At 47.8% G+C, this 12,774-nt stretch overlaps 1 protein-coding gene across 1 annotated transcript; it reads left to right on the top strand.

The window, feature by feature from the left end:
- The first annotated feature begins 7,381 nt into the window (after nucleotides 1–7,381).
- AP5S1 (adaptor related protein complex 5 subunit sigma 1) lies at nucleotides 7,382–12,434 on the top strand. Its single transcript, XM_081207458.1, has 3 exons — nucleotides 7,382–7,478; nucleotides 9,997–10,185; nucleotides 11,607–12,434. The coding sequence occupies exons 2-3, from the start codon at nucleotides 10,013–10,015 to the stop codon at nucleotides 12,031–12,033; spliced, it is 600 nt and encodes a 199-aa protein (XP_081063584.1). The 5' UTR covers nucleotides 7,382–7,478; nucleotides 9,997–10,012; the 3' UTR covers nucleotides 12,034–12,434.
- Nucleotides 12,435–12,774: the final 340 nt, after the last annotated feature.

Below are 12,774 nucleotides of genomic sequence, written 5' to 3'. Positions count from 1 at the left end.
GAAGAAGGGGATAATAGCAGTGTGATTCTGGGGGTACTTAGGGTTCATGGTGTAAAATCATAGTTTTAATTCTATTCATGTGTAATTGTTTTTAGCTGTTAATATTTTATCCGTAAGCCGCCTTGAGTCCCTGTTAGGGCAAAAGACAGGGCATAAACATAACAACAAGCCTGGATAGCTCAGTGGGATAGCACATGGCGTTGATAACACCAAGGTTGCAGGTTCAATCCCCATATGGGACAGCTGCGTATTCCTGCATTGCAGGGGGTTGGACTAGATGGCCCTCAGGGTCCCTTCCAACTGTATGATTCTACAACTGTTAGTACACAAGCCTTTAGCAACTTGGGACCAGTTTACCTGTGAGATCGCCTTACCCCAGATACGACCTCTTGGCTGCTTTGATCATCAGAACTGGAACTGTTACAGGTGCCACCTAATACCCGTTCCACGTTGGTAAGAACTTGACCGTTGGGTGTAGCAGTGCCTACACTTTGGAACTCCCTGCCACTTGAGAGCAGGCAGGCTCCTTCACCACACCCTTGAAAACATTTTTGTTTACACAAACCCAGGGCTTTTTTTTTCTGCCGGAGCTCAGCTCCAGCACCTCTCAGGTAGGTGCCCTGGACATTCTACGAGGGCAGCAGGTCGTGGCGAGCTCTGGCACCTCTTTTTCTAGGAAAATAGCACTGGGCAAGCCAACCCAGTTGGCTAGAATGCTGGTGTGTGTCTTAGTTTATGGCTGGTTTTTAATATTTTTGAACGTTTTGGGTTTTTTTTTAACAAATAACTGCATTGTAGTAAACAGCTTTGAGGTTTGTTTGCTTTTGACAATCAAGTGGCGTATACATTTTAGGAAATAATAAATGTGTGTGTTTGCGATCTGTCTGTCTATATACAGTGGTACCTCGGGTTACATATGCTTCAGGTTACATACGCTTCAGGTTACAGACTGCACTAACCCGGAAATAGTACCCCTTGGGTTAAGAACTTTGCTTCAGGATGAGAACAGAAATTGTGCTCCTGTGGCGCGGAGGCAGCGGGAGGCCCCATTAGCTAAAGTGGTGCTTCAGGTTAAGAACAGTTTCAGGTTAAGAACGGACCTCCGGAACAAATCAAGTACTTAACCCGAGGTACCACTGTATATACATATGCACAAAACACCAACGAGAAGTATACAAAAACCAACAACCCCAGCGACAACCATGGTCGTACATATGTTGCTTTGCAGCGGGGGGATGTTTGGGTTTAAATAATGGCTCTTTTTGGAGGGCAGAGAGCCACGTGTGAGGCTGAGGGAAACCCTCTCACGTGGCCCTGCAATGTGAATTTGGCTGACTTTTGCAGAAGTTAGGAGGGCAGGCCCTTCCTGCTCAGCTTCAGATTTCAGGCTTCCGGACTCTGTGCCAAGTCTTCCCGGAATTGTGAATCACTGTTATGCTAAGCCACTGCACTCGGTCTTCAAACCTCGCATGTGGGACCTTCATGTGACTAAAGAGAGGCCCTTTCCTCCGTCCCACGCTGGAGAACAGGACCCCCTCCGCCTTCTAAAATCACAAATCCCATCCTGCAAAGCCTTCGGATCTCTCTGTCCCGTGGTTGGTATTTCCCCCCCCTGGCCACTTGGCACGATTTTATTTCACGACAGGTTAAGAGGTGTGTGGCAGAGGAGTCGCAATGGTTTGGGTTCTGTAATTTAACTGGAGTCAAGTTTATTGCAGTGGAGAGAACAGGTCACAATTCATTTGCAAACACACACAGGGACGAACTTGAGAAATACTGTTTCTGCACTTCTTGTTGCCTGGCCATGCTTTCTCCTGAGGCCTGCAATGAAAAGAAAATGTTTATTATTCACTTTTTGCCGAAGAGCAAACCACCCCCAGTCCTCAGGATTTTAAGCGCAAGGCTTGGGAAAGAACGCTACCCTCAAATAATGGAGAATTCTAAATTGGGAAAGACTGCGGAGGGAATAAAACTTCAGTGAAGGAATGGCAACAGGGAAGGCTGATGGGAACATGGCAGGCGGTATTTTAGAATAATAATAATAATAATAATAATAATAATAATAATAATAATAATAATAATAATTTATTTACCGTATTTTTTGCACCATAACACTCACTTTTTTCCTCCTAAAAAGTAAGGGGAAATGTCTGTGCGTGTTATGGAGGGAATGCCTACGGGTGGCATGCCTATGGATTTTCCTCCTCTAAAAACTACATGCGTGTTATGGTCGGGTGCGTGTTATAGAGCAAAAAATACGGTAAATCCTGCCCATCTGGCTGAGTTTCCCCAGCCACTCTGGGCGGCTCCCAATCGAGTGTTAAAAACAATACAGCATTAAATATTAAAAACTTCCCTAAACAGGGCTGCCTTGAGATGTCTTTTAAAGATAGGATAGCTGCTTGTTTCCTTCACATCTGAAGGGAGGGGGTTCCACAGGGAAGGCGCCACTACCGAGAAGGCCCTCTGCCTGGTTCCCTGTAACTTGGCTTCTTGCAGTGAGGGAATTGCCAGAAGGCCTTTGGCGCTGGACCTCAGTGTCCGGGCAGAACGATGGGGGTGGAGACGCTCCTTCAGATATACTGGACCGAGGCCGTTTAGGGCTTTAAAGGTCAGCACCAACACTTTGAATTGTGCTCGGAAACGTACTGGGAGCCAATGTAGGTCTTTCAAGACCGGTGTTATGTGGTCTCAGCGGCCACCCCCAGTCACCAGTCTAGCTGCTGCATTCTGGATTAGTAGTTGTTTCCGGGTCACCTTCAAAGGTAGCCCCACACAGAGCGCATTGCAGTAGTTCAAGTGAGAGTTAACCAGAGCATGCACCACCCTGGCGAGACAGTCTGTGGGCAGGGAGTGTCTATCCTGCGTACCAGGTGGAGCTGGTAGACAGCTGCCCTGGATACAGAATTGACCTGCGCCTCCATGGACAGCTGTGAGTCCAAAATGACTCCCAGGCTGCGCACCTGGTCCTTCAGGGGCACAGTTACCCCATACAGGACCAGGGAGTCCCCCACACCAGCCCACCCCGTCTCCCCAAAACAGTACTTCTGTCTTGTCGGGATTCAACCTCAATATGTTAGCCGCCATCCATCCTCCAACCACCTCCAGACACTCACACAGAACCTTCACTGTTTCTGATTTAAAAGAGAGGTAGAGAGAAGGCATAAATGAGAGAAAGAAGCAGGTTTGCCAACTTTTTTTTTTTAAAAAAAACTCCACTCTGTTCTTTTTGCATACAAATCTGTCCTCACCACCAGCAGTTGGCAACCCTGCAAAATGGGCTCAAAGGGGCTACAATCTTCTTGATGTGACGTCTGAAGCATGTGTGTGTGTCTGTGTAGGTGGGTAACAGATCAGAAATTTTGAGCGGAATTTGTTCCTTAAGATGGGGACTGGAGGGAACCTCTTCTGATAAACCGGCCTAGGATTGGCCCTCATCTCTCGCCGTCTTCACCTTTTCCAGGACACCTTGACTCAGCAGCCGAAAGGTCGCCTTCCCCTCTCCATCCCCTCCCATCTTGCCTGCAAAATTTTGGGAAATAAAGAAAGAGCAACTCTCTCCCTCCACCCCCGATAATTAAGTGAATTTCATCTCCCCCTTTTGCACCATACGGTGGTGGTTCTCCTTCACAACAACCTTGCGAGGTAGACTCTGCCAGGAGATGCTGAGCAGCCCAGGGTCAAGCAAAGCAGCGTCATGCGTTAGTGGGGATTGGAACCTAGGCTCCCACCCAACAATCTAACCACTATACCATGCTGTCCCCCCCCCACGCCTGAGGACTTTGTCATAGTGGCCAAAGATGCGTAACTGCTGACCCCTTGAGAAAACCAAAGTCCTCTTTTGCGCAGGCCTTAAAAAAACTCTCTCTGGAAACCGCCAGGACAAGAAGGGTTAAGAAGCTGCACCCTCCCTGGTTTGGCTCCCTAATCTGAAGGGGAGGAGCTGGACTTGGGAGTCTTGGCCCCCAGGCAAGGAGAAGCGTGGGAAGCGAATTGAGGGAGTGTCTGAAAATTCGTAACCTCCACTAAAGTTCTCCCAAAGGCACAACTTTCAAGCTTGGTCTTGCTTTTCTGCGTTGAGTCTCCTCTTGCAGCAACACACACACAACACACAACACACACACACACACACAGGCATTTATTTGGGAGGGAAACTTTGACAGCAGGCAAATGGAAAGGAAAGCCACCTTCTAAAATTGTGCTGGGTAGGGGAATGAGTTCAAAGAACCCTTGCAATTTCCTAGTTTCTGTTGCTTTGATTTTCACAGCCTTTCAGGGCATGGTGGTGCAAAACAGGGAGGCTTCCATCACAGCATAGGAGATTCAGGGGATATATTATGATTATTATTGCTGTTACTAAGAAAAAGTTGCTTTTTTGTGTGTGCAAAAGCACTCGCTTATTTTTGCTGCTGCATCATCACACTGTTGACTCGTGTTAGGATGGGCTCCTTTGGCCTGATCCAGCTGCAGGGCTCTTTGCAAATCCTTATCTAACGTTTATCAGAGCAGAGTAGGGCCATTGAAATTAATGGGTATGACAAGCTTTGGGCCCCTAATTTCAGCAGGTCTATTTTGAATAGAACTTAGCTGGAATTCGAACAGCAGTTGAATATGAACTAAAGCTTGAAGCTTTTATAGAAGCATAGTATTCTGGGATGCTTAAGGCCTGAGTTATAATGTTTTCTTATTTTTGACAGTTGCTAAATCTATTATGGCAAACCATAGAGTTGTAGAGTCCCTAAGGGCCATCTAGTCTCACCCACTGCAATGCAGGAATCACAGCTATGCGATATATATAATCACAGCAAAAAACCTGTAACAGGGGGAGACTGGATAAGAAAGTTTAGGAAGCAGCCCAATGTACAAAATTACTTGAATACATAAGATTAAGAGATAGAAGGCAACTAAAACCCAAATTTGAAACAAAGTGTGGGTACACCACGAATTTTAATTGTTTAATATGAATTTAGTGGATTGCAATGAATGTATTCTGCTTCTCTCTTCTCTACGTTTTTGGCATCGTTGGCTCTCCATTTGAAATTTCAAATCATGCTGGATTTAAGACTGTGCAAAACGACAACAAACCTCTGGTTATGTGAAACATATTCAATAAACACACAAGATGTAACCGGCTAAGTAAAAGACCCTTCTGCTATGTTATAAGATCCACTGGCCTGTGATATAATATATGAGTTTGTACTACTGATGAAGCCCAAGATGGCGAAACAAGGCTAATATTCCAGAAATCATTGTCTTAGACTCTGTGAAAGGATTCTGTGGAACTGCAACAACTTTTCGTGTGGATTGTTGGATTTTATGAACAGACAAGTGGAATAGACACTTTCACATATAAGGACCTTATGCATAAACTGATTAGAGAATGAACTGATCCACTGGTTCTTCTACGTTTTTCGTTGAACTTTGTGAGCTATTTCTGTTGAAATCTACAATTCAATACAATGAATAGTATATATTATTTTTCAAACGTACAGCCGGTTATGTCTTGTGTGTTTATTGGATTTAAGACTGTGGCAGATTGCAAACCCAATCTTGGAGCGCCCCCTGCTGGCTGACAACTGACAGTGTTGTTCTGTCCTTTTGCAAATAGGGTCACACCCACACCAAAGCTTTAAAGCACATCATGGTTTCTACCCAAAAGATGCTGGGAACTGTAGTTTGCTAAGGGCGCTGGGAATTGTGGCTCTCTGAAGGGCAGACTGCAGTCCCCAGGCCGCTTTGGGAGAAGCTATGTACACCAGGAGTGTACATCAGGAGTGCTCTGATGGTGTTTCCTGCTTGGCAGGGGGTTGGACTCGATGGCCCTTGTGGTCTCTTCCAACTCTATGATTCTATGATCACCTTTCCAACAAAGGTCTGTATAGTTAAAGCTATGGTTTTCCCAGTAGTGATGTATGGAAGTGAGAGCTGGACCATCAAGAAGGCTGATCGCCGAAGAATGGATGCTTTTGAATTCTGGTGCTGGAGGAGACTCTTGAGAGTCCCATGGACTGCAAGAAGATCAAACCTCTTCATTCTGAAGGAAATCAGCCTTGAGTGCTCACTGGAAGGACAGATCCTGAAGCTGAGGCTCCAAGACTTTGGCCACCTCAGGAGAAGAGAAGACTCCCTGGAAAAGACCCTGATGTTGGGAAAGATGGAGGGCGCAAGGAGAAGGGGACGACGGAGGACGAGATGGTTGGACAGTTTTCTCGAAGCTACAAACATGAGTTTGACCAAACTGCGGGAGGCAGTGGAAGACAGGAGTGCCTGGCGTGCTCTGGTCCAGGGGGTCACGAAGAGGCGGACACGACTAAATGACTAAACAACAACAAAGAGTTGGAAGGGACCCTGAGGGTCATCTAGGCCAACCCCCTGCAATGCAGGAATCTCAACACATGGTCTCCCATCCACTTTGAAACCATAAAGGACCCTGCTTAGCTTTGCAAATGTGCTAGCCGTTTCATTGCTGGGTGCTGTCGGTCACTTAGATATCACAAACAAGTTGTTGGCAGCAGACCTTTTTTTAAAATAATAATAATAATAATAATAATAATAATAATAATAATAATAATAATAATAATCTGATCCCCCCCTTCCCGACGGATAAATTTTGATTAAAGCAGGAGAGAGAGGGAAAGGCTGGGATTTGGATGAATCTAAGCCGTCTGGGTGAGGGAAGGGTCTCCTGCTGCACTTGCAGACCTATTCCCTTGCAGGAATTCATTTTGGGGAGGAATTTACTTTAAAATGTATCCAAAACCCACCCAAAGCTTTGAAAATGAAAATATTAAAGGCAGGCATAGGCAAACTCGGCCTTCCAGATGTTTTGGGACTACAATTCCCACCATCCCTGACCACTGGTCCTGTTAGCTGGGGATGATGGGAGTTGTAGTCCCAAAACATCTGGAGGGCCGAGTTTGCCTATGCCTGATCAAAGGGCTCAAACCCATCAAAGGGGCAGAGCGCTCCAAAATCCAGCCTAGTTTTGCATTCTGCAGGACTAGCCAATCGTTGGAGGCGCAGCCTTGTCTATCGGAACCGCGGCCCAATCAGCGCCTGCTCCCTTTGGGAGACTTTCCCCGCCTCCCGGCTCTTAAGCCTTCTCTTTCCTCCTATTGGCCGAGTGCCTGCCACTCGCACTTGGGAGACGCCCAACCGCTCTATGAACCCGGAAATTGTGAAGCCGCGCCTCCTTTAGCCCTTTAGCCAATCATAGTAAGAATTACAGGCAGACGCATGCGCATGGCGCGAAAGGAAGCGGCAGTCAGGCCGGGCGGCCAGCTTTACGCCACGAAACTACATCTCCCAGAGTGCATAGCGGAATGTTCCAGCGGGCAGCTGAGCCGACTTTTAACCCGCGCGGCATGCTGGGAAATGTAGTTTTCCCCATCCCTCCCCTTAGAAGCAGCTGTTGTGCAGCTTCGCCTTCGCTTCTCGGAGGGTCCGGGAGCCTCTGGCCGCTGCCGCCGGGAAGACGGGTGAGTGGGGTGAGTGGGGGGGGGCGGGCTGGCAATGCTCCAGTGGCAGAAGGTTCCGCGGGCGTCTCTTCGCAGGAGAGGCAGTGCTGCTCAGTGGTTAGAGCTGGGAGGGAGCGGGGTCAGCCCCTGCGTCTCCCATTTCACAGTGTTGCTGCTGTGGGGATCAGATCTAGTTCTGCAGTGAAGGGATCTCAGCTAAGGAATTCCCACCCAGTCTCTGCCTCTGAACCTGGAGAGGAAAAGGGGCCTGTCAGTGGATATTTAGCCATGGTTGCTGCAAGAAACCTCCTACTTCAGAAGCAAATTCATGGAGCATAGGGCCAGTGGCGTAGCGTGGGGGGTGCAGGGGGGGCCGGGCGCACCGGGCGCAACATCTGGGGGTTAGGGTTGGGGGCGCAAATCCACGGGTTAGGGGGCGCAAATCCACGGGTTAGGGGGCACAAATTACTTGCCTTGCCCCGGGTGCTGACAACCCACGCTACGCCACTGCATAGGGCTGTGACTGGAATCATAGAGTTGGGAGGAGCCTGAGGGTCATCTAGTCCAACCCCCTGCCATGCAGAAATCTTTTCCCCCAACGTGGGACTCGAACCCACAGCCCAGACATTAAGAGTTCCACCGACTGAGCTATCCCGCGTTCTGTCCCGCCCTGTGCAGCGCTCAGCCTCCCGCCATGGTCCACGCCTTCTTCACCCAAAATTGAATTACTAGAAAGCAGAGGTAGAGCACTATCCAGAATGTCTGATTTGCTGTTAGAATGGTTTACGAGAGATGAGGAAGTGAAAGAAGCTATGATAAAATGGGCTGTAGATTTTGGGCATAACACTGAATTGGATGCATGGATAAAATTGTGGAATTGTGAAATTTACAGCATGTACGGCTCTGAAAGAAACTTTAATGAAAATGATCTATAGATGGCATTTGACGCCGGCAAAGTTGGCAAAAATGTATAGGGCGAGGGATAAAAAATGTTAGAAGTGTGAAGAGGAGGATGGGGAAATATTATCATATGTGGGGGACGTGTGATAAAGTGAAGAAATTTTGGGAGTCGATTTATAATGAACTTAAGAAAATATTGGAATATATCTTCCCCCAAAAGCTAGAGGCTTTTTTGCTCGGCCTGATGGGAAAGGAGATCAAGATAAAAGATCGAAGGTTATTCATGTATGCCGCAGATGCGGCAAGGACTTTGCTGGCCCAAAATTGGAAATCACAAGAAGTTCCTACTATTGCAGAGTGGCAGTCGAAAATGAGAGACTATGCAGAGCTAGCCAAACTGACCGGAAGGATTCGGGATCAGGACGATCAGAGATTCCAGGACAATTGGAGTAAATTTGTTGAATACAGTGGTGCCCCGCAAGACGAATGCCTCGCAAGACGGAAAACTCGCTAGACGAAAGAGTTTTCCGTTTTGGAGGTGCTTCGCAAAATGAATCTCCTATGGGCTTGCTTCGCAAGACGAAAATGTCTTGCGAGTTCCTGCGGGTTTTTTTTCCTTCCCCCCCCTTTTTCTAAGCCGCTTATCAGCTGATCCGATAAGCCGATAAGCCGCTAAAAGCCGCTAATAGCGCTAATAGCGCTAATCCGCTAATCCGTCAATGGGCTTGCTTCGCAAGACGAAAAAACCGCTAGACGAAAAGAATCACAGAACGGATTATTTTCGTCTTGCGAGGCACCACTGTATTGGAAGGAGAGTTGTAAAAATTTAAAAAGACTAGCAGGATTGAAGTAACTCTTGCAATGTAAAATAGATAAGATGTGAAATTGTAAAATATGCGAATGGACCTGATAAAGGATACCAACTTAAGGGAGGGAAGTCACGAACTTGGCAGAGCAGAATAGTCTATATGTTGAAGAATGTATGGTGGTTGTTGTTTAGTCATTTAGTCGTGTCCGACTCTTCGTGACCCCCATGGACCAGACCACGCCAGGCACTTCTGTCTTCCACTGCCTCCCGCAGTTTGGTCAAACTCATGCTGGTAGCTTCGAGAACACTGTACAACCATCTCATCCTCCGTCGTCCCCTTCTCCTTGTGCCCTCCATCATTCCCAACATCAAGGTCTTTTCCAGGGAGTCTTCTCTTCCCATGAGGTGGCCAAAGTCTTGGAGCCTCAGCTTCAGGATCTGTCCTTCCAGTGAGCACTCAGGGCTGATTTCCTTCAGAATGGATAGGTTTGATCTTCTTGCAGTCCATGGGACTCTCAAGAGTCTCCTCCAGCACCATAATTCAAAAGCATCAATTCTTCGGTGATCAGCCTTCTTTATGGTCCAGCTCTCACTTCCATACATCACTACTGGGAAAACCATAGCTTTAACTATACGGACCTTTGTTAGCAAGGTGATGTCTCTGCTTTTTAAGATGCTGTCTAGGCTTGTCATTGCTTTTCTCCCAAGAAGCAGGCGTCTTTTAATGTATGTTAAGAAAGCATATGTAAAGAAAACAATAAAAAATTATTGGAAAAAGAGTCTCCTTCTTTACCGACTGAGCTATCCCATGTTCTCTCCCGCCCTGTGCAGCGCCCAGCCTCCCGCCATGGTCCACGCCTTCTTCATCCAGACGTTACGCTGCCGACCCGGGGAAGAGGCCGGCTGCTGCCGAGTGCTCTATTCCAGGGTCTTTGGCCCTGAAGGGTTGGACGATGGTGGTCCCCAGGATCGCGAGAAGGAGCGGCTGCGCAAGAAGGAGCAGATCCTGGCTGTCGCCAGGTAACGCAACCTGCATGCTGTGCTCTGGAAGTGTGTACGTGATTCCGACCTAACTCAGCCTCCTAGGGGAAAATGTACACCAGGAGGCTTAGTTTGGTCAGAACGGAATATAAACTTCCAGAATTAATGTTAAATACGTCACTTCTGGTGAATGAGCCACCATAGCCGCTAGAGGGCCATGAAAATTTGTGTCACGGGCTTTCAAGACTCCTCTACACATGTACTGTCTGGAACCAAAGGGGCGCATTGGTTGAAGAGGTGTGAATTCCTACCGCAGCTCTCCCACCCAACCATCTACAGTGGTGCCTTGGTTCTCAAACGCCTTGGTTCCTAAACTCTGAAAACCCAGAAGTAAGCGTTCCAGTTTTTTAACGTTTTTCGGAACGTTCGACGCGGCTGTCAGCTATTGTTTCCAGGGCGCCTGCACCAATCCGAAGCTGTACCTTGGTTTTTGAACATTTCGGAAGTCAAACGGACTTCCAGAAAGGATCAAGCCTGGCATTTTTGTTTTTGCTCTTTATTTTGCGCTTTTGTTTTTAAGACTTTTTCATTTAATTTGTTTTTGTGACTGTGTGGAACCCAGTTCAGCTACTGATTGATTGATTGATTGATTGATTGTGTGACTGTGGAAATGGATAAAAGCCCCCCATCCAAACAATGACTATCATCAGTGCAGGTAAGAAAAAAAAATAATTTTAATTTTTATCATTTACAATACAGTCATACCTCAGGTTGAAGTAGCTTTGGGTTAAGCATTTTCGGGTTGCGCTCCACGGTGACCCGGAAGTAACGGAGCATGTTACTTCCAGGTTTCACCGCTTGTGCATGCGCAGACGCTCAAAATGACATCACACGCATGCACAGAAGTGGAGAATCGCGACCCACGCACGTGCAGACACGCGGACGCGGGTTGCGTTCCCTTCAGGATGCGAACGGGGCTCCGGAACGGATCCTGTTCGCATCCAGAGGTACCACTGTTCTGTCTTATTTATTTTATAGTACAGTACATTGATTATTCCTTTCAGATTATGGATCAATGGTCTCATTAGATAGTAAAATTTACGGTATGTTAAATTGCTGTTTTAGGGGTTGTTTTTAAAAGTCTGGAACGGATTAATTCGTTTTGCATGACCTCCTATGGGAAAGCGCGCCTTGGTTTTGGAACGCTTTGGTTTTGGAACGGACTTCTGGAACGGATTAAGTTTGAGAACCAAGGTACCACTATAGTGGTTTGTTGGTTTCCCACAGGTCAGCCACTGAGAGAACAGGCTGCTGGACAAGTGGGCAATTGGCCTGATCCAGCGCTGCTCTTTTTATGCACACCACTTTTCTGCGTCTCTCTCTCTCTCCCCGCAAGCTCCTTCATGGAAGGAAAGCTCCCTCCGATAAACGTCAAAACTCTGCATCCTCTCTATTCGCAGGCAAGTGGAGTCAGCCTGCAAACTCCACCAGCAAGCCTCCGGGAAGCCTCAGTCCGAGCACCTAGCCCAGCTCCCTGACGAACCCATTTCTCTCCAGGATGCCCCGTCGGGGGTCTTCCGCCTCCCCACGGGGGACCCCTTTTCTGAGGACAAGACCGTTCTGTGGCTGGGCATCCAGTGCCTGGGCTTTGCTCTGGTCTGCGACCCCCACGAGAACCTCCTGCTGGCCGAGAGCACCTTGAAGCACCTTGCCAAGACCCTGGTCGACCACCTCAAGCTGCTGAGCTCAGGGAGCGACGTCGTCCTCAAGGCCGACAGGACAGAGGTCCTTCTCCACAAGTTCCTGCCGCACGGGCAGCTGCTCTTCCTGAACGACCAGTTTGTGCTGGGCCTGGAGAGAGAGGCGAGCGCGGCGCTTGGCAAATGAAAGATCTCCAAAGGGATGGAGGCTTGAACGGCCGTGGGCAGCTCAGGACGGGTCAGCTGGTTTGCTGCATGCTGCGTATGCCAGCCTAGAACTGCCTGCAGCCCCTCCAAGCGCTTGGGACTACAATTCCTATTGTCCACAGCCAGCACTGGATGATGGGATTTGTAGTCCCAAGCACCCAGAGGGGCTGCAGGTGGGTGAAAATGTGCTCTGTGCGACAGCAACGTCACACGGCACACGGCATGATGGAGAAGAAACAGGAGGAGGAGGAGGAGGAGGAGATGGGGCTTCAGAGACTTATTACCGCTTCTCTGCCAAAAAACTCAAGTCATTTTCCGCCCTTCTTTTTTTTATTGGTTTTCACATATCACATTACAATACAGATGTACCAAAACCAACACCACTTCTATTTCCTCAGTCCATCATGTTATTCTTTTCTCCTTCCTCGCCCCCACTCGATTTCCTCCACATTCTACAATTTACAATAATCTTTGCATTCTACAACCTTCTCAAATCATCTACATATTCTTATTATCTTTCCTTACTAATTTTTCTTCCATCCAGTACTTCACATTTTAATCTACGCATATTAGCGTATCTTTTTTTGAGCAATATTTTGCCATATATTAATCAAAACATTTCCACTCCGAGAAGGCCCTCTGCCTGGCTCCCTGTAACTTGGCTTCTCGCAGGGAGGGAACCGCCAGAAGGCCCTCGGAGCTGGACCTCAGTGTCCGGGCT

This window comes from Podarcis bocagei, assembly GCF_964188305.1.
Source record: "Podarcis bocagei genome assembly, chromosome: 9".
NCBI classification, from domain to species: Eukaryota; Metazoa; Chordata; class Lepidosauria; order Squamata; family Lacertidae; genus Podarcis; species Podarcis bocagei.
Note: the sequence above shows the minus strand (reverse complement) of the source record. Positions and strands in the feature narration are given on the sequence as shown.

What these genes read in the sequence shown, in the direction of transcription:
- AP5S1 (XM_081207458.1), top strand. Translation starts at nt 10,013, where the DNA reads ATGGTCCACGCCTTCTTCATCCAGACGTTACGCTGCCGACCCGGGGAA. An exon ending in CAGATCCTGGCTGTCGCCAG is followed by an intron (nt 10,186 to 11,606) that starts GTAACGCAACCT and finishes CTCTATTCGCAG; the next exon opens with GCAAGTGGAGTCAGCCTGCA.